The 25,257-nt window shown below is 41.6% G+C and overlaps 1 protein-coding gene across 4 annotated transcripts in view; it reads right to left on the reverse strand.

The window, feature by feature from the left end:
• wasf3b (WASP family member 3b) overlaps window positions 1-25,257 on the reverse strand; it is a 109,326-nt gene that overhangs the window by 22,836 nt on the left and 61,233 nt on the right. For all 4 annotated transcript variants that reach the window (XM_059964150.1, XM_059964149.1, XM_059964151.1 and 1 more), the window contains exons 3-5: window positions 17,894-18,028; window positions 15,588-15,741; window positions 11,731-11,848 (exon numbers count right to left, since the gene is read on the reverse strand). In XM_059964150.1, the coding sequence (XP_059820133.1) occupies window positions 11,731-11,848; window positions 15,588-15,741; window positions 17,894-18,028 (407 nt within the window). The remainder of the gene's footprint in view (window positions 1-11,730; window positions 11,849-15,587; window positions 15,742-17,893; window positions 18,029-25,257) is intronic.

A 25,257-nucleotide genomic window follows, 5' to 3' on the forward strand; every position in this document is an offset into this window, starting at 1 on the left:
TCAAGAGGGAGAAGGTAAGGAGGGAAGAGACAAAATTAGCATAAAATATACAAAAATGTGGGTCCAAAAGAGTCAATTATAGGGGAAATTAAATGTGGTCTAAGAATTTGAATAATTATTCTATATCAGCCTTCAGTATAGAAGACATAAGAAAAAATAGAAATGTAAGGGAACTAAGGATCTAAAGATAGTGAGGAATTAGCTTATCTGCAGAAATATTATAATATTTAATGGGCTTAAAACTGATTCTGATAGCCTGCACCCAGAAGGTGTACAAGAATTGGCGGCAGAGAAGTTTTATTTAGATCTTTCTAAATCTCCTCACTTCTGAAATAATTCAGTAGATTGGAGAATAGGATAGGTAACACAATAACTTAACAACACAAAATGCTGGAGGAACTCAGCAGGCCAGGCAGCATTTATGGAAAGAGTAAACAATCGACATTTCAGGCCAAGACCCTTCATCAAGACTTAACCAATGCCATTAGCTTCAATTGGCAAAATGGTGGAAATATCATTAAGGATTTGATAAGATATAATTTACAAAATCATAATATGATTAAGCAGAGTCATTATGATTTTATGATAGGAAAACTGTTCAAGTGATTGAATAGAGCGTTGTGAAGATGTCACCAACTGGTTAAATACAGAGTATCAATGGATTTAGGATATCTGAAATTTATTAAGACCAAAAGCTCATTAAAGGTTTTCCTGCGCCATGAATGTTTGACTCACTGAGCAGCCTGCACATACAAATGAGTGCATGGGAGACCATAAGGACAGGTTATTCAGCTGCTGCTGTGCTGCAGCCATCTTCTGTACACTGTGAAGGGGGCATTTCCACAAGCCTTCCCTATACACCCCTCCCCAAGTTGCAAAAGCTAAGCCAAGCAGAGCTGGCAGCACTGAGCAGACTCGTTCACTGATGCCACTTGTGGCTGCTCTTCTGTGCCTGCTTACTATTTCATCACAGCCATTTCTGTGACCCTTACTCACACACTGTTAACATGCAAGATAGAATAGTACAGCACAGGAACAGGCCTTTCTGCCTACAATGTAATGCTGATCCAAATAAATTATCAATCAAATGGGCAACCTAACTAATCCCCTCTGCCTACACAATGTCCATTTTCCTCACATTCATGTGCCTATCTAAACACCGCTTAGAAGTCTCTAAAATATCTGACTCCACCATCACTCCAGGAGGCATTTCCAGGGACCCATTGCTCTCTGTGGAAAAAAACGTGCCCCTCACACCTCCTTTGAAATTACCCTCTCAGCTTAAATGCATGCCCTCTGATATTAGACATTTCAATCCTGGGAAAAGATACTGTCTGTCTACTCTATCTATTCCTCTCATAATCTTACAAAACTCTATCAGATCTCCCCTCAGCCTCCCCTGCTCCAGAGAAAACTACCCAAGTAGCCCTGGTAGCAGCAGAGATACCAAGGTGCAGATTGGGAAGCAGATTTTGGGAAGGTGCAAAAATAACAGGGTTATCATGGGTGACTTTAACTTCCCTAATATTGAATGGCACTTGATTAGTTCCAATGGTTTAGATGGGGAAGAGTTTGTTAAATGTGTCCAGGACAGATTCCTGTCACAGTATGTTGACAGGCCAACTAGGGGGAATGCCATACTAGATCTAGTATTAGGTAACGAACCGGGTCAGGTCAGGTCATGTCACGAATCTCTCAGTAGGTGAGCATCTGGGAGACAGTGACCACCGTTCCTTGGCCTTTAGCATTATCATGGAAAAGGATAGAATCAGAGAGGACAGGAAAATTTTAAATTGGGGAAGGACAAATTATGAGGCTATAAGGCTAGAACTTGCAGGTGTGAATTGGAATGATGTTTTTGCAGGGAAATGTACTATGGACATGTGGTCAATGTTTAGGGATATCTTGCAGGATGTTAGGGATAAATTTATCTCAGTGAGGAAGATAAAGAATGGTAGGGTGAAGGAACCATGGGTGACAAGTGAGGTGGAAAATCTAGTCAGGTGGAAGAAGGCAGCATACATGAGGTTTAGGAAGCAAGGATCAGATGGGGCTATTGAAGAATATAGGGTAGCAAGAAAGGAGCTTAAGAAGGGGCTGAGGAGAGCAAGAAGGGGGCATGAGAAGGCTTTGGCGAATAGGGTAAAGAAAAACCCCAAGGCATTCTTCAATTATGTGAAAAACAAAAGGTTGACAGGAGTGAAGGTAGGACCAATTAGAGATAAAGGTGGGAAGATGTGCCTGGAGGCTGTGGAAGTGAGCGAGGTCCTCAATGAATACTTCTCTTCAGTATTCACCAATGAGAGGGAACTTGATGACGGTGAGGATGATATGATTGAGGTTGAAGTTCTGGAGCATGTTGACATTAAGGGAGAGGAGGTGTTGGAGTTAAAATACATTAGGACATATATGTCCCCGGGGCCTGATGGAATATTCCCCAGGCTGCTCCACGAGGTGAGGGAAGAAATTGCTGAGCCTCTGGCTAGGATCTTTATGTCCTCGTTGTCCACGGGAATGGTATCAGATTGGAGGGAGGTGAATGTTGTCCCCTTGTTCAAAAAAGGTAGTAGGGATAGTCCAGGTAATTATAAACCAGTGAGCCTTACGTCTGTGGTGGGAAAGCTGTTGGAAAAGATTCTTAGAGATAGGATCTTTGGGCATTTAGAGAATCATGGTCTGACCAGGGCAGTCAGCATAGCTTTGTGAAGGGTAGATCATGTCTAACAAGCCTGTTAGAGTTCCTTGAGGAGGTGACCAGGCATATAGATGAAGGTAGTGCAGTGGATGTAATCTACATGGATTTTAGTAAGGCATTTGATAAGGTTCCACATGGTAGGCTTATTCAGAAAGGCAGAAGGCATGGGATCCAGGGAAGTTTGGCCAGGTCAATTCAGAATTGGCTTGCCTGCAGAAAGCAGAGGGTCGTGTTGGGGTGGAGGGAGTACATTCGGATTGGAGGGTTGTGACTAGGGGTGTCCCACAAGGATCAGTTCTGGGACCCCTACTTTTCGTGATTTTTATTAACGACCTGGATGTGGGGGCAGAAGGGTGGGTTGGCAAGTTTGCAGAAAACACATAGGTTGGCGGTGCTGTGGATAGTGTAGAGGATTGTCAAAGACTGCAGAGAGACATTGATAGGATGCAGGAGTGGGTGAGAAGTGGCATATGGAGTTCAACCTGGAGAAGTGTGAGGTATACTTTGAAAGGACAAACTCCACGGCAGAGTACAAGGTAAATGGCAGAATACTTGGTAGTGTGGAGGAGCAGAGGGATCTGGGGGTACATGTCCACAGATCCCTGAAAGTTGCCTCACAGGTAGATAGGGTAGTTAAGAAAGCTTATGGGGTATTAGCTTTAAGCTCTATAAAACTCTGATTAGGCCACACCTGGAGTACTGTGTCCAGTTCTGGTTGCTTCACTATAGGAAGGATGTGGAAGCATTGGAAAGGGTACAGAAGAGATTTACCAGGATGCTTTGAGTTCTTGTAAGCTTTCTTGTACACTTCTCATGCTTTGAATTTTTTCAATGATTTTAAGTTCCCTGGCCCCCACCGCCTTATTTTCACCATGGACATCCAGTCCCGATATACCTCCATCCCCCACCGAGATGGTCTCGAAGCTCTTCGCTTCTTTTTGGATTCCAGACCTAACCAATTCCCCTCTACCACCACTCTCCTCCGTCTAGCGGAATTAGTTCTTACTCTCAATAATTTCTCCTTTGGCTCCTCCCACTTCCTCCAAACCAAGGGTGTAACCATGGGCACCCATATGGGTCCCAGTTATGCCTGCCTTTTTGTTGGCTTTGTGGAACAGTCCATGTTTCGAGTCTATATGGGTATCCATCCCCCTCTTTTTCTTCGCTACATCGACGACTGCATTGGCGCTGCCTCCTGCACGCATGCTGAGCTCGTTGACTTCATTAACTTTGCCTCCAACTTCCACCCTGCCCTCAAATTTACCTGGTCCATTTCTGACACCTCCCTCCCCTTTCTTGATCTTTCTGTCTCCATCTCTGGAGACGGCTTATCTACTGATATATACTATAAACCTACGGACTCTCACAGCTACCTGGACTGTTCCTCTTCCCACCCTGTCTCTTGCAAAAATGCTATCCACTTCTCACAATTCCTCCGTCTCCACCGCATCTGCTCTCAGGATGAGGCTTTTCATTCCAGGACGAAGGAGATGTCTTCCTTTTTTAAACAAAGGGGCTTCCCTTCTTCCACCATCAACTCTGCTCTCAAACGCATCTCTCCCATTTCCCGCACATCTGCTCTCACCCCATCCACCCGCCACCCCACTCGGGATAGGGTTCCCCTTGTGCTCACTTACCACCCCACCAGCCTCCAGGTCCAACGTATAATTCTCCATAACTTCCGCCACCTCCAACAGGATCCCACTACCAAGCACATCTTTCCCTCCCCCACTCTTTCTGCTTTCCGCAGGTTTCGCTCCCTATGCGACTCCCTTGTCCACTCGTCCCCTCCATCCCTTCCCACCGATCTCCCTCCTGGCACTTATCCTTGTAAGCAGAACAAGTGCTACACCTGCCCTTACACTTCCTCCCTCACCACCATTCAGGGCCCCAGACAGTCCTTCCAGGTGAGGCGACACGTCACCTGTGAGTCGGCTGGTGTGGTATACTGTGTCCGGTGCTCCCGGTGTGGCCTTTCATATATTGGTGAGACCCGACGCAGACTGGGAGACCATTTCACTGAACACCTACACTTGGTCCGCCAGAGAAAGCAGGATCTCCCAGTGGCCACACATTTTAATTCCACGTCCCATTCCCATTCTGATATGTCTAACCATGGCCTCCTCTACTGTCAAAATGAATCTAAACTTAGGTTGGAGGAACAACACCTTATATACCGGCTGGGTAGCCTCCAACCTGATGGCATGAACATTGACTTCTCTGACTTCCATTAATGCCCCTCCTCCACTTCTTACCCCATCCCTGACATATTTAGTTGTTTGCCTGTTCTCCATCTCCCTCTGGTTCTTCCCCCCAACCCCCGTTCTTTCTCCCAAGGCCTCCCGTCCCATGATCCTTTCCCTTCTCCAGCTCAGTATCATTTTCACCAATCACCTTTCCAGCTCTCAGCTTCATCCCACCCCCTCCGGATTCTCCTATCAGTTCGCATTCCCTCCCCCCCCCACTACTTTCAAATCTCTTACTATCGTTCCTTTCAGTTAGTCCTGATGAAGGGTCTCGGCCCGAAACATTGACAGTGCTTCTCCTTATAGATGCTGCCTGGCCTGCTGTGTTCCACCAGCATTTTGTGTGTGTTGTTACCAGGATGCTGCCTGGTTTAGTGAGTATGCATTATGATCAGAAGTTAAGGGAGCTAGGGCTTTACTCTTTGGAGAGAAGGAGGATGAGAGGAGACATATTAGAGGTATACAAGATATTAAGAGGAATAGATACAGTGGACAGCCAGCATCTCTTCCCCAGGGCACCACTGCTCAATACAAGAGGACATAGCTTTAAGGTAAGGGGTGGGAAGTTCAAGGGGGATATTAGAGGAAGGTTTTTTACTCAGAGAGTGGTTGGTGCATGGAATGCACTGCCTGAGTCTGTGGTGGAGGCAGGTACACAAGTGAAATTTAAGAGACTACTAGACAGGTAATATGGAGGAATTTAAGAAGGGTGGAGTATATGGGAGGCAGGGTTTAAGGGTTGGTACAACATTGTGGGCTGAAGGGCCTGTATTGTGCTGTAATATTCTATGTTCTATAATTGACAATTTACAGCAGAGACCATGATGACAACAATTGTCATAAAGAAGTTACTGATCCAATCCCATAGCCTTGTCAGTCATAGCTCTAAGTACATCAGGTTTTCTGTCTCTATCACATTTTCAACTAGTAAGTTTCAGACCAACAACACACTTTAGATGTAAATATTCTTTCTCATCTTCCAACAGTTGGTTTAAATTTATGCTCCCTGGTCTGTGACCCCTTAATTAAGGAAAATAGGGCTCTCCTATTCACTTGGGTGCTCATTATTTTCACACTTCTTGATAAAATCCTTTATCCCCAAGATAACAACCCAGCCTTTCAAATCTTCCCTTGTTAAAAAAAAATGTCCTGGCAGCATGTTAATAAATTTTTGTACCTTCTCCAGTACAATCACATCTGTTAATGTGATAATCAGAACTGTATACAATAGTCAAACAGAGTAAATAATTATAGCATAACCTTCCTGCTGTTATAGCGTATGCATCAGCTAATACAGGGAAGAATCTTGTGTGCCTTCTTAACTATGTATTTCATTAAAACATGCATCAAATTCTACATCATTACAATAAAAAAGCAAGGGACCTCATAGAAACCCATTCAATGCAGGATTGTAATCACAAAAGCACTCATCAGTCATTACTGTTTCCTGCCTCTGAACCATTTTAAATTCAATTTGCCACTCTCCCTTAAATCCCATATGCCTATATTACTTTTTTGACCAGCCTGACCTGATTAAAAAGACCTTGCTGAATTCTGTTTACAGCAACAAACTATAAATGCTGGAGGAACCCAGTACGTCAGACTGCAAATAATAATAGGCATCTGTTAGTCTTGAGGGACCATGGATTTGCGTCTTGGTAAGTTCAGGGCCCAGGCCTGGGCAGGGTTGTATGGGAGACCGGCAGTTGCCCATGCTGCAAGTCTCCCCTCTTCACACCACCGATGTGGTGCAAGGGATGGGCAAGGGTCAATACAGCTTGGCACCAGTGTCATCGCAGAACAATGTGTGGTTTAGTGCCTTGCTCAAGGACACAACATGCTGCCTTAGCTGCGGCTCGAACTGGCCACCTTCAGATCACTAGACCAATGCCTTAACCAATTGGCCATGGGCCAGACTGCAACTATGGAAATGAATAAACAAGTAACATTTTGTGCTGAGATCCTTATTCAGTGCTGGAAAGTAAGGGGGAAGATGCCAGAATAAAAAGGTGGGGGAGGGAAGGAGAACTAGCTGGAAGGTGTTAGTTGAAGCTATGTGGGTGGGAAAGGTAAAGGGCTGGAGAGGAAGGAATCTGATAGGAGCGAGTGGAACATGGGAGAAAGGATAGAAGGAGGGGCACCAGAGTGAGGTAATAGGCAGGTGAGGAGAAGAGGTAAAAGGTTAGAGTGGGGAATAGAAGCATAAGGAAAGGGGAGGGAAAAAAATTACCAGAGGAGAAATCTATGTTCGTGCAATTAGGTTACAGATTACCTAGACAGAATATGAGGTGTTGCTCCTCCACCCTGGGTGTGACCTCATTGTGGCAAAAAGAGGAGGCTGTGGCCCAACATGACAGAACGGGAATGAGGATAGAAATTAAAATGGTTTAGCCATGGGGAGGTTCCTTTTTGGCAGATGGTGTGGAGGTGCTTGACAAAGTGGTCCCTTAATGGGTCTCACCAACCTGCATCAGGTGTACTGGACACAGTAGATGACCCCTAGCAGATTTGAAGGTGAAATGTTACCTCATCTGGAAGAACTGTTTTGCCCTGAATGGAGGTAAGAGCAGAGGCGAATGGACAGGTGTAGCATTTCTGCCACTTGCAGGGATATGTGACAAGATGGAAATTAGTGGGAAGGGACAAATGGACAAAGGAATCACAAAGAGAGAGATCCCTGCAGAAAGCAGCGAGTAGAGCGGTAACTAAAGATGAGTTTGGTCATGAGGTAGGATCCTGCTTCAGATGACAGAATTTGCAAAAAATGTGTTGAATCCAGTGCTCATGGGGAGGTACATAAGAACAAGAGAAACTCTATCTCTGTTAAGGCAGCGAGGAGATGGGCTGAGTGTGGATGTCTGGGAAATGAAGGAGATGCAAGTGAGGGTAGCATCAACAGTGGAAGAAGGGAAAACACAATGAGGCCACTTTCAGGTTGGAGGAGGAACACCTCATATTCCATCTAGGTAGCCTCCAAACTGATGAATATCGATTTGCCTATTATATTCCCCTGGCGCCCCTCCTTCTTCCCTTTCTTCCATGGTCCACTCTCCTCTCCTATCAGATTTCTTCTTCTCCAGCCCTTTACCTTACCCACCCACCTGGCTTCACCTAGCACCTTCTAGCTATCCTCCTTCACCTCCCCCATCTTTTTATTCTGGCATCTTCCCCCTTCCTTTCCAGTCCTGAAGAAGGATCTGAGCCCACAACATCAACTGTTTATTCATTTCCATAGATGCTGTCCAATCTGCTGAGTTCCTCCAGCATTATGTATGTGTTGCTCTGGATTTCCAGCATCAACAGAATTTCTTATGAATTCTGTTTATACTGCTTAAAACACACTCCTTTTTACACCCTCAAAAAATTCTAACAGTTTAATCACACTTAACCTCCCTGTAACAAATCTAACTTTCCTTGATTAATATGTATGCTGTCCCTCAGAATTGATTCCAATAACTTGTCTACCTATGAAATTAAACAACCTGGCCTGTGACTATTTAATTTATTCCACCTTGTCTTATTAATAATGAATATTTCTCTATTTATTAGCTCAAATTCATTCCATTAACATGAATGCCACGCTAATAAGTTCCAATTATGATTATTAGCCTATTGTAGTTTAGTAAATTCTTTTAAAAATAGTGTTTTCCATAATGGTGAAATTTTGTCTTTGAATTTTGCAAATATTTTAAAAGTACTTAGAATCATAGGTTTCCAGATGCAGCTGAGAGCAACAAAGTCTCCTCTCAAATGTTTACAATTCAGTAAGCAACAAAATTTTAAGACATTTAAAAAATCCATTGATTCCAGATCCCAGACTACAGAATTGGGCTACAAGACTAGGTCCTCTTTAAGAAAACGGAAGTGTGGAACACAAGCCAGTCTGCAGGTACGATTGAAATGCAGAGGCCTTAGACTCCGCTCCTGACTATGCTACTGCCAAATGTACAGTCTCTGGAAAATAAAATTGAAGATCTCAGAGCAAGTCTGCAGTACCAGAGACTGCTGTCTACTTTGCTTCATGGAAACATGGCTCACCCCTGATATTTCAGACACAGCTGCAGACTAATCTTTTCACTATCGGCCACAAAGACAGGATGATTGAGTCTTTTAAGGGTAGAGGTGAAGTATGCTTTATTATTAACTCATCATGGTGCACAGACGTGGTGGTTCCGTCTCAATCCTATTCACCCAATTGGAACATCTAATGGTCAAGAGTCATCTGTTTTAAGGTAGAGATGGAATTGGATGCACTTTAGCTCAGGCAGGGTTTGCAGGCCATTGCTTCCTACAAGGTGAAACCTAATATCATAAATGGCTTTGATGTTTCATTTCCAGATGAGCTCAGTACCTTTAATGCATGCTTTGATAGAATAAAACTACACTTGTGTGAGTCCCTGCAACATTTGATGACCCTGTGATCTATGTATCAGAGGCCAAGGTCAGAATATCTTTCAAGTGGGTGAACACTCACAAGGCATCAGGCCCTGACAGTGTAGCTGGTAGGGCACTGAAAACCCATGGCAACCAACTGGGTAGAGTGTTCAAGGACTTCTTCAATCTCTCACTACTGCAGTCAACAGAATGATTATCATACCAATGCCCAAGAAGAGCAGGGCACGCTGCTTCAACGACTACCACTCAGTTGCACTAACATGTGCTGTGATTAAGTGCTTTGAGAGGTTGTTCATGGCCAGAATCAACTCTTGCTGCCTAAATCAAGGACCAAGAACTGCTGCAATTTGCCTATTGCCACAATAAGTCTAGTGAGATGCAATCTCACTGGCTCTCCACTCAGCCTTGGACCACCTGGACAATACATATGTCAGGCTGCTGTTTAATGATTACAGCTCAGTGTTCAACACACAATCATACCCTCAGTTCTAATCAGCAAGTTCCAAAACCTGGTCACTGTATCTCCCTCTGCAACTGGACCACTGACTTCCTCACCGGGAGACCATAGGCAGTGCAGATCAGAAATAACATCTCCTCCTTGCTGGCAATCCACACTGGTGTACCTCAAGGATGTGCACTTAGCCCACTGCTCTACTCTCTCTATGCCCACGACCATGTGAGCTAGGCACAGCTCAAACACCATCTATAAATTTGCTGATGACACAACTAGTATTGGCAGAATTTCAGATGGTGACCTGGAGGCATAGGGGAATGAGATAGATCAGCAAGTTGAATGGTGTCACAACAACAATCTTGCACTCAAAGGCAACACGAGTGAATCTGCAGATGCTGGAAATAAATAAAAACACAAGATGCTGGCAGAACTCAGCAGGCCAGACAGCATCTATGGAAGGAGGTAGTGACGATGTTTCGGGCCGAAACCCTTCATCAGGATAAGTACTCCTAATGAAGGGTTTCAGCCCGAAACATCGTCACTACCTTCTCCCATAGATGCTGTCTGGCCTGCTGAGTTCTGCCAGCATTTTGTGTTTTTAATCTTGCACTCAATGTCAGTAAGACCAAGGAATTGATTTTGTACTTCAGGAAGGGGAAGCTGAGGACACATGAACCAGCCCTCCTCAAGGGATTAACAGTGGAAAGGTTGAGCAGTTTCAAGTTCCTGGGTGTGAACATCTCTGAAGATCCATCCTGGGCCCAACATATTGATGCAATTATAAACAAGGCACATCAGCAACCACAGTATATTTCATTAGAAGTTTGAAATAACTTCGAATATCACAAAAGAGTCTTGAAAATTTCTACAGGTGTATCGTGGAGAACATTCTAACTGGTATGGAGGGGCCACTTGCACAGGATCGGAAAAAGCTGCAGGAAGTTGTAAACTCGGCCACCTCCACTATAGGCACTAGCATCCCAGTATGCAGACACCCTCAAAAAGCGATGCGTCAAACTGGAGGCATCCATCATTAAGGAATCCCATCACTTAGATGCCCTCTTCTCGCTGCTTCCATCAATGATGAGGGACAGGAGCCTGAAGACACACACTCAACATATTAGGACAGCCGCTTCCCCTCTGCCATCAGGTTTCTGAATGAACTATGAACCCACGTATACTACCTCATTATTTTTTTCTGAATTTTTGCTCTCTTTTCACACTACTTATTAAGTACCAGACTGTACATTTCTTATTGTTACTTTATAGTTTTTTATAATAATTATGTACTTCAATGCACTGCTGCTGTAAACCAACAAATTTCAGTGATATCAAACCTGATTCTGATTCACTGCAACCAAATACTACTCTAAATACAATGACTAGCCTTTTCCAGGCTGTCAATGATGTTCAATAACTAGTCTCCAAATGCATAAAATAGGTGATTCTTTCTGATCATCACAGAAGTTGACAGAACTTTGTGAAACATCAAAGGTGTAAGCTTCATGACATATGCAGTGAAGTATAAATAATGCAGTGCTAAAATGAGGCCATTATAATATTACTAGAATTGCTTGATCAAAAGTCAAAATGCTTAAAAGCATTTTCTTAGATGTGCAATCAAAAATACTACATTTAGGTCTCCTTCTTTGAAAAGCAGCCTGCATGTATTTTACTGTGCAAATAATTAAAACCTTAGGATAGAATTAATTTGCAAAATTGAGCATAAAAGCAGTCTATTTTTAACAGTTAGCATTGGCTTGGGTTAAGATAAAAGTATATCCAAATTTAGCAATGCAGCAAGTTAATTCCAGGTTAATTTATTTTTAAGGACCTCAGTCAAATTGCTTTGTGATGTTTTACCATAGAAAGACAGTACATGGTATTTCTGGGGCATATTGGAGTTCTAAAAATCCACCACCCCCTGCCATATCTTGTACCTTCTGTCTTCTTTTCTCTTTCCTCTTATCTTCAGTATCCTGTAGCATCTTCTCTTTCCATAAGTCAAAGAAATAAGATGGATCCGTATAAAATTTAAGTCCATCTTTTTTGTCATCTCTGCAATTAAAAAAAAATTATTTAAGCTCTTCCTTAATAACAGTATAGAGGAGTAAAGTTTGTCCTGAAGTTTGTCATTAACATATATGATTGCCTATGACTGCTGTTTAAAATTTCATTAAATGACACACCACAATGGATCTGAACAGTAGACAAGCATCACTTCATTACTTCAAACAGTATTCCCTGCCCTAATCAGCTAAACAGTCCAGATGATTCAACAAGACAGAAAGGAAAACAAATAGATTTGTCCTCAGCAGCTACATTTGTGATCATTTTTTAGCACAATCAGAAATCATTAGACCATAAGACATGGGAGCAGAAATAGGCCATTTGCCCCACTGAGTCTGCTCTGCCATTCAATTATGGTTGATCCTTTTTTCCCCCTCTCCTCAGCCCACACTCCCTGGCCTTCTCCCCATAACCTTTGATGCCATTTTCAATCAAGAACCTATCAAACTCTGCCTGAAGTACACCCAACGACCTTGCCTCCACAGCTGCCTATGGTACCAAATTTCACAAATTCACTACCCTCTGGTTAAGAAATTTATCCACCCCTGTTTTAAAATGGGCACCCCTCTATCTTGAGGTTGTGCTTCTTGTCCTAGACTTCCCCCATCATGGGAAACATCCTTTCCACATCTACTTTGTTTAGGCCTTTCAATATTGAAATGTTTGAATGAGAACGCACCCCACCCCCCCATCCTTCTAAATTCCAGCGAGTACAGATCCAGAGCCATCAAGTGTTCCATGTATGATAACCCTTTCATTTTTGGAATCATCCTCAGAGCAACAATACTGACACGCTATGTGGGGCAACAAATAATGTGCTAGAACTCAGCGGGTCATGCAACATCTGTGGGAGGAAAGAAACCATTGGTATTTTGTGCCAAGACCTGCATCAGGAGTGAAAGTGGAGGGCCCTGACACAGGTTTCAACTTGAAACATCAACTATTTCTTTCCTCCCACAAATGCTGCACAGCCTGCAGAATTCCTACGGAAGTTTGTTGTGCCAGATTCCAGCATCTGCAGTCTCCTGTATCTCCACTGTGATACTATTTGTATTGCTGTAAAGGTGCGGGATTCAATCATAAGCAACTTGTTATCAGAGAAATAAATCGTGAGAATGTACAGTACTGTGCAAAAGTCTTAGGTACTAAACTTGTCAACACAGAGCGAAGAGAGAGTTTGTAAAGCTGGTGGAAGGAAGGAATGTCCTGAATGGCAAGGGTGGAACTCTGCGGGAGGGGTGTGGAACAGGTGGAAGAGAAGGAGTGCTGGGGCAGGGAATGGCATGGATGAATACACACCCAACCCTGAGGCACCAATTGGTCTATTGATCAATACAACAGAGGGTTGTAGACTCAGCTAGTTCCATCGTGGGCACTACTATCCCTATCACTGAGATCAGCTTCAAAAGGCAGTGCCTCAAGAAAGCAGCATCCATCATTAAAGACCCTCATCTTCTGAGACATCTTGGCCTTCTACCATTGAAGAGAAATTACAGGAGCCTGAAGACCCATACTACGTCTTAAGAACAGCTTCTTGCCCTCTGCCATCAGATTTCTGAACATTCCATAAACCCATGAACACTACCTCATTATTCATCTTTTACATTATTTATTTTTGTAACTTGCAGTAAGTTTATTAAGTTTTGCACTGTACTATAGTTGCTAAACAACAAATTTCACAACATATGTGAGTGATTATAAACCTGATTTTGGTTCTGAAATTTCAAGGCCTTTGGGCTTTAATTATGAATACTGTCTATATTCAGCATTCAATGTATAGATCCAAAAACACCATTTACTGTAACTTCTGACATCTCCAATGAGATCCTATCACTAGTCATATCTGTCTCTTTTTCCCACTCACGAGACATGATGCAGATTGAGGCAACTATTTTGGTGAATATCTTCGCTCTGTCCACCGCAAAAAGCAAGATCTCCCGTTGGCTACCCATTTCAATTTGACATCCCATTCTTATTTTGACATGTCTGTCATTGGCCCAATGGTCTCTTTTACTGCCATGATGAGGCCAAACTCAAACACCTCATATTCCATCTGGGTAGCCTCCAACTTGATAGATGAACATTGGTTTCTCTTCCTTCCAGTAATTTCTTCACAATCTCCCCCTCCTCTCTTTTTCAATTCCCTATCCTAGTTTTCCTCTTACCCTTCTCTTCTCCTCACCTGCTCTTCACTTCCCTCCTCTTTCCCTTTCTACAAGGGTCCACCGTTCTTCCCTTTAAATTCTTTCTTTAGTCTTTTACCTTTTCCACCTATTCCTTTTCAGCTTTCTTCATCCCCCTCCCCCCACAAACCCATACCCACTCACCTTGTCTCAATTATCCCCTGGCAGCTTGTACTTCTTCCCTGCCTCCCACCTTTTTATTCTAGCTTCAACCCCCTTTCTTTCCAGTCCTGATGAAGGATCTCAGCCTAAAATGTCTGTTGTATATTCTGCTCCACAGATGCCATCTGATTTGCAGAATTCCTCCAGCATTGCGTGTGTGTGTTGTTACAAGAGGTTGGAGGTGCTAGTAGGGTTTATAAAATGTTGTGTTTATGATGTGTATTTTAATAGAAAATCCTGCAAGAAGTTGGAGATGGATTTACCTGAACTCCTTAATACCTTTCCAAAGGCAGGCCAGACTTTGGGGCAAGCATTTCCATGTGTAGAAGATCACTGTCCCCAGTTAAGTTCCCCTTAAGTACATCTTATCCCAATCTCTCTAGGAAAGAAATTATTTGTAACCTTATTCTCTGGGAGGAGATGGGTCACCAATGTCTTTAACCCTTTGAATTGAGTCTACATATGCTCTTTGCTTTTCCTAATGTACATTACTAATGTTTTCTGTTCAATGTTTGTGGCGCTCAATTCATGAAATTCTGCACACAATACGTGCAGATGCAGGGAGACTGGAAGTGAGTTCTCTTGCTACTCTTGTACCTCTTGCTACACCCTTTTCATCTTCATAAAGGCACCCTGGCATTGAGCAGTTGTCTCTTCTAGACAACCTCATCCATATGAGTTTATGCAGTGAAGCAGGGTGGCAAGCATTCTCCATTGTATTAACTCTCTTGCATACCTAACACAGCTGAACTGTTTGTACCACATACACTTTCAGCAGTGCAGTGGTTGACTGATATCATTGAAGGATAACAACAGCAATAAATACAATAAGATGAATAGCTTTCTGCTAGGCTTCCAATTTTAATACTCTAACACAATGGCTGCTAACATGGCTGGTGTTATGTCAGAAAATGTACAGGATCTTGTTACTGGATGTCACTCCTCTATCCTTAGGCTTTGAGATAGCTGGTGATGTGAAGACCGTTTTGACCAAACGCAACACCACCATTCCAACAAAGCAAACACAGACATTCACCGGCTACTCTGACACTAGCCAGATGTGTTCATTCAGATATTTGAGCGTGAGAGAGCCATGACTAAAGATACAATTTGCTGGATAAATTTGAGCTGACTGGAATTCCACCTGCTTCAATGGGTGTGTCTCAAATTTAGGTGACTTTTGATATTGATGCAGCCAAGGTAGCAGCCTTGGTGTTATAACAAGGAACAAACAGAAAGCAATAGAAGGACAATAGGGATCTAGGATACATGTCAAAACTACAAGGCAACTGAGAATTGAAATCATTTGAAAGCATAGTAGCAGGGAGAAGATATTCAAGCTCCAAAAACAAGATACATCAGCTTTCTGATTATATTTTTACCTGTACTGTGACAGAATGTTCAGTGGCGGTGGCTTATCACTCTTATTATACATTTCCAACACTGGGTTTGGAGTTGAACCCTTTGAAACAACTTGTTGGTCTTGCATTGTAGAGCTCTTGAAAGCTTTCCTCATGTTAATATCCTGCAAGGAAACTGCATAACATTTCACGTTAAAGCCCTGTATTCTTTTTAAGATTATTTCTTGCATAGTATCGTAATCATTGGCATACTAAATAAAACCTTATAAGTTTTCAAAATGTATATATATGTATATATTAGATGTAGATAAATCAGTTTCAGTAATACATTTTTTATATTGATTTATTGCAATAAGAAACCAGATTCAAAAGATTTTTTGAACTTCACAATCTTCTATTTTTATCATTATTCTCCCACTGGCCTTTTACCAATTCCTATGCTCCAACATAATACATAATTCCATAAGAAGACATCTGGGGAAAAATCTTCTTCGATCACTAACATTACAGGTGCAACCCTTGGTTCAGCTAGCAGCCTAATCTAGGGGGTGATAGCCCCGGCCCGGCTAAACGTAAGAAATCTCATTTAGGTGGATACTGTGCAATGTGTCCCCTGTTACAAATCAGTACCATGAAATAACAAACAATACAAAATACGTGATAAAATGACTGAGCTTTATAATTCTTAATTTGACTAGATGGTTAGTAAAGAAACAAAAAAAGGGCCCATTCTCCTGAACAGCCTAATGCACAAACATTGGAGCTCACAGTGTCAGCCATTTGTTCTCGTCGTCCTCCTCCAAGGGTAGCCAACCCTCAGACCCTCGCTCCTCAGTCCTCTCTGTCCGGCGGTCTACCAACTCTCTCCATTTGCGTCCTCTCCCTTCATCTCTCCCCAACAAAAGACTGCGAAATCCCTTCTCCCAGACCCACAAGAAACAACATCTTGCTCATTGGCTAACATGCCTCGTTATCTCTAGTCATAACCCAAACATTGCTGCTACAGAGAAACCATTTCCTTAGCCTGAGCAGTGAAACATTACAGAGAGGCCATTACATTAGCAGTTAAACCTTACAGCATGTTACACAGGTATTACAGTATCCTCTGTACTCTGCTGCTGAAGCTTAGTTTCAATGACTTGGATGACTGGACAACAAAACAATGAGTTTCAATACTACAGCAATAACTCAGTGTTTCTGATCAGAGCTGATTTTTTACTTGTGTCTCTTCTGAACTGTAAATTGTGCATTTGAATACCACAAGCATCGCTGAAACTAATAGTTTTCCTTTAAACTATAATGAACTCAGCATAGGTCACACAATCACTCTTATACTATACCTAATCCAAGAGATAGTAAGTAGCAAAGTTAAGACCAAGTGTATTTTTATGCAGGACAATGAGACCCAAAGCTTGAGGTGTAGGGAAATCATGGGAACAGGAGACTCAGATGTTGGGGTGTGGAGAGGCAGCTATTAGTATTTGCTGACTGGGGAGGGAGGATTGGATAATTGCTGGGAATAAGAGAACCTGTGGATAGAATAGGCAAGGATTTAGTAGGTGCTAGTAGGGTTTGTCGGCTATAAGCTTTTGGGTTGGGCAGGTCACAAAGGAGAGATAAATAAATAATTTACAAAGGGCCTACCATATCAAGTTCCGAGTGCTAGGTTCAAGGATGTCCCTTTTAAGATGCGTGAAAATAAGACTCACAGGCACTCTGAAAGGCTACTATTGCAGAATTGTCTTATGGACTGCATGGCTCATTCCAAGACAAATAAAGATCTCAGAAGTGGCAGATGATGGACACCAGTGCTATGTTCAGCCCTGCTACATATTATGCAATAGAAACTAGGTGGAACCTGGAACAAGAATCACAGACCTCACGAATCATTCTATATACTTCTGATTTTTGTTTATGGTCTAATTTTAATGGAAAATGAACCAATGTAGTAGACAAAATTTTTGAGCCTTTTTAAAACATATTAAGTAGTTTTACTCTTCAATTCACATCTACTCCTAATTTAAAGTTTGACTAAATTTATATTCAATGTTCTCTTTTAAAGAAAAGAAATATATGCTAAGGAAAGATTTCGGTGGATTAGCTTTCAAATTCATGGTACCGGAAAGCTGTGCATCATTAATCTGCATGAATCTGTTTTCTTTCTGTATTGTAGTCTTAGACATTTTGTAATCTTGACGTTTAATAATCATTATTTAAAATATAAACAGAAAAACATATATTTTTCAAGTAAACTAATGGGAAAATAAATTAGTTCTTAAGGTAACATAATAATTAACCCAACTTCAGCACACAGGGTAGCTACTAACCTTCCTCCACTGTTGAGTCCAGCTGTGTAACTTTGACAGCCAAACGATCAATTCTATCTTGAAGAGAGTTTGCTCGAATATGGAAGTTATTGGCTTCATTAAACAGTTCACCAAATATATCTTCTGCATGTTTGCCTGAATAAGTTTAAGGTACAGAATAATTTTAAAAGATCAATCTTCAATATTTTACCAGTACTAAAAATCAAAATCTGTATTAGACTCAATCTAACCACTACATCACAAACAAAGATAACAAGGAACAGCAATATACAAATTCATATTAAATTGAATATGTATGCATATTTTAAGAGCAACACTCAAAATGTGGGAGGAACTCAGCAGATCAGGCAGCATCTATGAAGAGGAATAAACAATCAACATTTTGGCCTAAGGTCCTTCATCAGGACTGGTAAGTAAGGGGGAAGAAGCCAGAATAAATTGGTAAATGAAGAGAAAGGAGTACAAGCTGGCAGTTGATAGGTGAGGTAAAGGTAGGTGTTTAAGGAAGAGGTTGAAGTGAGAAACTGGGAGGTGATAAATGAAAAAGGTAAAGCGATGAAAAAGAAGGAATCTGATAGGAGAGGTGAGGGTGGGCCAGGGAATGGAAGAGGGAAACCAGAGGGAGCTGTTCGGCAGGTGAGGAGAAGTGAAGAGGTAAGAGGGGAGCCAGAATGGGGAATCCAAAAAGATCGGGGGGGGGGGGGCGGGGAAGAGAAATTACCAGAAGTTCATGCCGTCAAGTTGGAGGCTACCTAGACAGAAAATGAGGTGTTGCTTCTCCAGCTTCAGAGTGCCTTCATTGAAACGGCTGAGGAAGCCTCGGGTTGACATTTTGGAATGAGAATGGGAAGTAGAATTAAAATGGGTGGACAACGGGAAATCATGTCTGTTGTGGTAGATGGAGGGAATATATATTTTATGAATAGTTTAGTTCCCTTTCAATATGCTACCAAAAAGCTGCTTTGATGAAATATTTTCAACATTATTTCTCACTTATTAAATACGTGCAGCAAATTTCTGTGGGATTTTATACCTTAATTTTATAACACAGAGAACATGCCAAAGTATTCATGCAATGAGCAGAGCTATAGTATCAGTTATTCAACAGTTAAAATAAATGCCAAAAACTTAAATTAGATTTTAGACTCCAAGCTTAACGAGTATGGCATCCATTAGCCTTGCGAGACCACCGATCTGCGCCTGGAAAGTCTTCTCCAGGGCGCAGGCCTAGGCAAGGTTGTATGGAAGACTGGCTGTAGCCCTTACGGCAAGTCTCCCCTCTCCACGCTACTGATGTTGTCCAAGGGAAGGACATGGGCCGATACAGCTTGGCACCAGTGTTGTTGCAGGAGTTGCCAGAACAAGGTTGAAGACAACGTCGGACTGCATTAGGGACTCCAGCTCCAGATTTATCCTCAGGGTTTACTCCCAAAGCCTTTCCCATGAGTGAGTATGGCTGCAAGGCTGCGGAGGTTTGAAATCAGAGTTTTCCCTCTCTCAGATGGACTGCCTTCCCAAGGCTGACAAGCTCCATCTACCCAAAAAGCTTAACAATAGCTACTATTATGATGCACACATCAGGCTTGCTAACAAAAATAACAACTTGTATTTATATAGCATACTCATCAAATTATGCAGCAAATTATCTTAAAAGAGTTCATAAAAAATAAAAGAACCAAAATTTGGCATCAAGTTATTTAAGGCCAGATACCCATGATTGTTCACATCTTGGTTTTAAGGAGTGCTTAAAAATCAGGTAAACAAGACTAGAGGCCTTTAGGAAGAAGTTCAGAGCTTAAGACCTTGACTGCTGATGGAACAGCTATCGGGGGAAATAACTGTATTTGAATATAACCGGGAGGACAAAACATTGCTCTGCCATGCTTCAGTCTGAAACACATTTCACATCAAATGCTTTCAAAAATGTGAAGTTCATAAATGTGAAGTTATCCACTTTGGAAGCAGGAACAAGAGGGCAGAGTATTGTCTGAACGGTGTAGAGTTAGGTAAGGGAGAAATGCAAAGAGACCTAGGAGTCCTAGTTCATCAGTCAATGAAGGTGAATGAGCAAGTGCAACAGGCAGTGAAGAGGGCAAATGGAATGTTGGCCTTTGTTACAAGGGGAATTGAGTACAAGAGCAAGGATGTCCTTTTGCATTTGTACAGGGCCCTGGTGAGACCACACCTGGAATATTGTGTACAGTTTTGGTGTCCAGGTTTAAGGAAGGACATTCTGGCAATTGAGGAAGTGCAGCGCAGATTCACTAGGTTGATTCCTGGGATGGCAGGGCTGTCTTACGCAGAGAGATTGGAGAGTTTGGGCTTGTACACGCTGGAATTGAGGAGATTGAGAGGGGATCTGATTGAAACGTTTAAGATAATTAAAGGATTTGATAGGATTGAGGCAGGAAATATGTTCCAGATGTTGGGAGAGTCCAGTACCAGAGGGCATGGATTGAGAATAAGAGGTCAGTTATTTAAAACAGAGTTGAGGAAGAGCTTCTTCTCCCAGAGAGTTGTGCAGGTGTGGAATGCACTGCCTCGGAAGACGGTGGAGGCCAATTCTCTGGATGCTTTCAAGAAGGAGCTAGATAGATATCTGATGGATAGGGGAATCAAGGGATATGGGGACAAGGCAGGGACTGGGTATTGATAGTGAATGATCAGCCATGATCTCAGAATGGCGGTGCAGACTTGAGGGGCCGAATGGTCTACTTCTGCACCTATTGTCTATTGTCTATTGTCTAAAAAGTGCTCCATATAAAAATATGAAAAAGAAGTTCTTTTCTTTTATCCCACGGGATATTACTCAGGGAAAATGATGAATCTTGTTGAAATTTCAACTAATTTCACATGACTTTAAACTGCAGACTTTACACCTTTATACCACCCATGCTCTCTTCTCACTGCTGCCATCAGGAAGAAGGTAGACGAGCCTCAGGACTCACACCACCCGGTTCCGGAACAGTTACTACCCCTCAACCATCAGGTTCCTGAACCAGAGGGGATAACTTCACTTGCCCCATCACTGAACTGTCCCCACAACCTATGGACTCACTTTCAAGGATTTTTCATTTCACATTCTCAATATTTATTGATTACTATTTTTTTTTCTCTTTCTGTATTTGCACAGTTTGTTGTCTTTTGCACACTGGTTGCCTGCCCTGTTGGTGCAGTCTTTCATTGATTCTATTATCGACATTGGATTAATTGAATATGCCCACATGAAAATGAACCTCAGGGTTGGATATGGTGACATATATGTACTTTGATAATAAAGTTACCTTAAACTTTGAACTTTAGATAGAATTAAAATGGAATTTGTGAAACCAAAGGAAGTTATGCCGAAATAAGTCGAAAAGTCTAAAGGAATTTGCAACAATCAATGCAAGCTCAAAATAGGAATTCCTGAAGATGAGATTAATTAATTAACATGCACTCAGAGGCCAGTTTATGAGGTACACCTGTACATCTGCTCATTAATGCAAATATCTAATCAGCCAACAGGTGGCACCAACTCAGTGCATAAAAGCATGCAGACATGGTCAAGAGGTTCAGTTGTTGTTCAGACCAAACACCAGAAGGGGGAAGAAATGTGATCTAAGTGACTTTGTGCATGGAATCATTATTGGTGGCTGTCGAGGTGGTTTGAGTATCTCCATTGATTTCCAGTGATGCCGGATCCTCCAATTTTATGTCAGATTTGAAAGAGGCAGAAATTTGAAAGCACAAAACACTGAACATATTATCCATATTAAGCGCTATAATCTTATACAGGTTGAGTACCCCTTATCTGAAATTTCAAAATCCAAAGAACTACAAAATCCAATTTTTTTGAGCATTGACATTTTATCACAAATGGAAAATTCCACAAGTTGCTGGGAAAATTCCCAGTGGATGTACATGCCTCTATGCATCACAGACAGTTCTGAGAAGTAACCTCACATATGTAACAAACAGAAAATAATGGAATATAGAAAAATACTGCATCAAACGAGAAACAAAGCTCTCAATCACATATCGTGTCAGTGTCAAAGTGAACATATGCTGCTGAACGGTATGCTGATCATGACACACGCAGAGATCAATCACTATAAACTGAAAATTGAAGGCAATTGTGAAGATTCAGCAGGCTGGTTAAGACATTTAAGAAAAGGCATGGTATTAAATTTATAAATTGTCTGCTGATCACCAGCACCAGAAGAAATCTACAGTGCTGATTGACTTATACCTTACATAAAACAAAGTAAAATACAAATACAGTGTACTGTAACCTTTTAATCAAAACATGACATTGTAAGTGGAGACTGAAAGCCTGCCGTTGTTTGTTATTGTTCAACAGCTGATTCAGCTATTCTCCTGATGCTGCTCTGCTGCTTTTGTTACTTTGTACTCATTATATTTTCATTATATTAATGGTATGGAATAATTGATACTGCTAAGTACATATATATGATGAACAAGTGTAAGACAAAGACAGCTTACCAGTAACACACAATTTCAGAGTTGAAAATAAAGACGATTCCAAGCTATTTCATTGTATACTCCAAAATCCCCCCAAAAATTCAAAAATCCAAAACAGCCCCAAGTATTTCGGATAAGGGGTAATCAACCTATATGAACATATTCTCTGAAAATTTGCATGGTAAAACAGAATCCTGGAGTTAAATTAACCAGTCTAAATCCTTTCAGTCTTTTAATCTTATATAATCTGTTCAAGGATTTTCTTTTACCAAGCCACTCTGACACAAGCTTCACATAATGTAGAACTACCAAAAAGTGGCAATGATATATCAATCCTCCATTTAAAGGAAAAAGAGGAAAGATTTTAAAAATATGCCAGATCTGTAGAAGCATGTTATACAAAGTAATTAGTCTGTCTAATCAGCTAATTGATATTGGAACAACAGCAGTCACAAGCATTGTAAATATTGATTGATCCTCTGAGAAAATTTAAGAAACAGTAAGTCCAAATAAAAAAGCACCTCCCCCAACAACCAAACGCAATCAAGCAGAAAGCCCTCACATTGAAGCTCCTAGTTTATGCCTTAAACATGAAATGACTTTAAATTACTTTGGATCTATTACATTCCACAACCAATATTTCTATGATCTTGAAATAAGTTGATTATTCCACATTTAGTCCTTCCTGATGTGGTTTGTTATTTTATTTCTCAATACCAGATCTCACTGCTTACTTGTAATTTCACAGCTGTTGTTGATTACTTATTATCATGTTGTTAAGCAATTAGCTTTCGTCATCAGGTAGGCCATTTTATATTGTTTGTACATTTCATTTGTTCTCTAGTAGTTAGAAGCACTTTGTTAGAAGTCAGAATTTCAATCAATATTTGAATCTACCTTTTGTGCTGTCTTTTTACATGAGCTCCTTGTGCACTGTAATGTGTTGAACAATAAATCACCTTCAGACTGCAACTGTGCCGGCGCTGCAGTTTAGCTACCTGCCTAGCTTAAGGAAACAGGGAGACTCTCAAGCAGGGGAAGATTATTCCATATTGTAAATGGCTGCTTGGTGATTACTGTAAACTTAGTGAGCCAAATAGCCTGTTCCTCTGCTGTGTCACTCTCAATTTTCCAGGGTAATTAACAAAGTAGACTAAATCAGTAAGTTGTAGTCTAACATGACATGTCAAGGAAAAGATCAAATAGTATCCAGCCAGTAATATTTCTATTATCTCAAAAAACAGTGAGAAAATTATTCAGTATTGTGTCGATGATTGGAAGAATCTATGAGGGTGGGGGTGGAGTTGATGAGAATGTGACCCTCTGTTAAAATTTAATCTACATACATAATCTCACAAAGAGGGCTGATATTTATATGCATATTAACAAACCCAATATTGCCAACCACACTATTAATTGGGAATTCAGGTATAATTAATTATTTTTTCATTAATCAGTAAAGATGAGCAAGAAACACACATCACTGAGAATTTGAATATAGTGATTATATTTGAATTGAATTGACTTTATTACTTATATCCTTTAATATACACGAGGAGTAAAATTCTTAATGTTACGTCTCCATCTAAACGTGCAATGTGCAATTTATAGTAATTAATAATAAATAGTACGTACAACTGGACAGTCAATATAACATAGATATACAGTTCTGTCAGCATGAATTAATCAGTCTGATGGCCCGGTGGAAGAAGCTGTCCCGGAGCCTGTTAGTCCTGGCTTTTATGTCGCAGTACTGTTTCCCAGATGGCAGCAGCTGGAACAGTTTGTGGTTGTGGTGACTCAGGTCACCAATGATCCTTCGGGCCCTTTTTACACACCTGTCTTTGTAAACGTCCTGAATTGTGGGAAGTTCACATTGGGCTGTCCACACCACTCTCGGCAGAGTCCTGTGATTGAGGGAGGTACAGTTCCCATACCAGGCAGTGATGCAGCCAGTCAGGATGCTGTCAATTGTGCCCCTGTAGAAAGTTCTTAGGATTTGGGGGCCCATACCAAACTTCTTCAACCGTCTGAGATGAAAAAGGCACTGTTGTACTTTTTCACCACATGGCCAGTATGTACAGACCACGTGAGATCCTCGGTAATGTTTATGCTGAGGAACTTAAAGCTGTTCACCCTCTCAACCCCAGGTCCATTCATGTCAATAGAGGTTAGCATATGTAGTCCATAACCAGCTCCTTTGTTTTTGCAACTTTGAAGGAGAGGTTGTTTTCTTGATACCACTGTGTCAGAGTGATGACTTCTTCTCTGTAAGCTGCCATATTATTATTTGAGATTAGCTGTGGTTGGCGACATAGTCATGGGTATACAGAAAGTAAAGGAGGGGGCATAGGATACAGCCCTGAGGGGCATTTGTATTGAGGGTCAGAGAGGCAGAGGTGAGGGAGCCCACTCTTACCACCTGTCAGCAATGTGACAGGAAGTCCAGGATCCAGCTACACAAGGCAGGGTGAAGGCCAAAGTCTCTGAGCTTCTTGTCAAGCTTGGAGGGAATTATGGTGTTGAATGCTGAACTGTAGTCCAAGAACAGCATTCTCACATAAGCAACCTTCTTCTCCAGATGTCTAAGGATGGTGTGTAAAGCTGTGGCTACAGCGATATCTGTCAATCAGTTGTGTCGGTAGGCATATTGTAGGGAGTCCAGTGTGGGTGGTAGCATGCTGCAGATGTAGTCCTTGACCAGCCTGTCAAAACATTTGCTTATTATTGAGGTTAGTGCGACAGGACGCCAGTTGTTCAGACATGTGACCTTGGTCTTTTTGGGTACAGGAACAATGGTGGATGTTTTGAAGCAGGAAGGCACTCTATAATATTTTAATTCATACCTGAAAAATGAGATACTGTTATTCAAGTGGTTAATCATATTTATACCAAAAAGA

Source organism: Hypanus sabinus, chromosome 3 (genome assembly GCF_030144855.1).
Source record: "Hypanus sabinus isolate sHypSab1 chromosome 3, sHypSab1.hap1, whole genome shotgun sequence".
In the NCBI taxonomy this organism is placed as follows: Eukaryota; Metazoa; Chordata; class Chondrichthyes; order Myliobatiformes; family Dasyatidae; genus Hypanus; species Hypanus sabinus.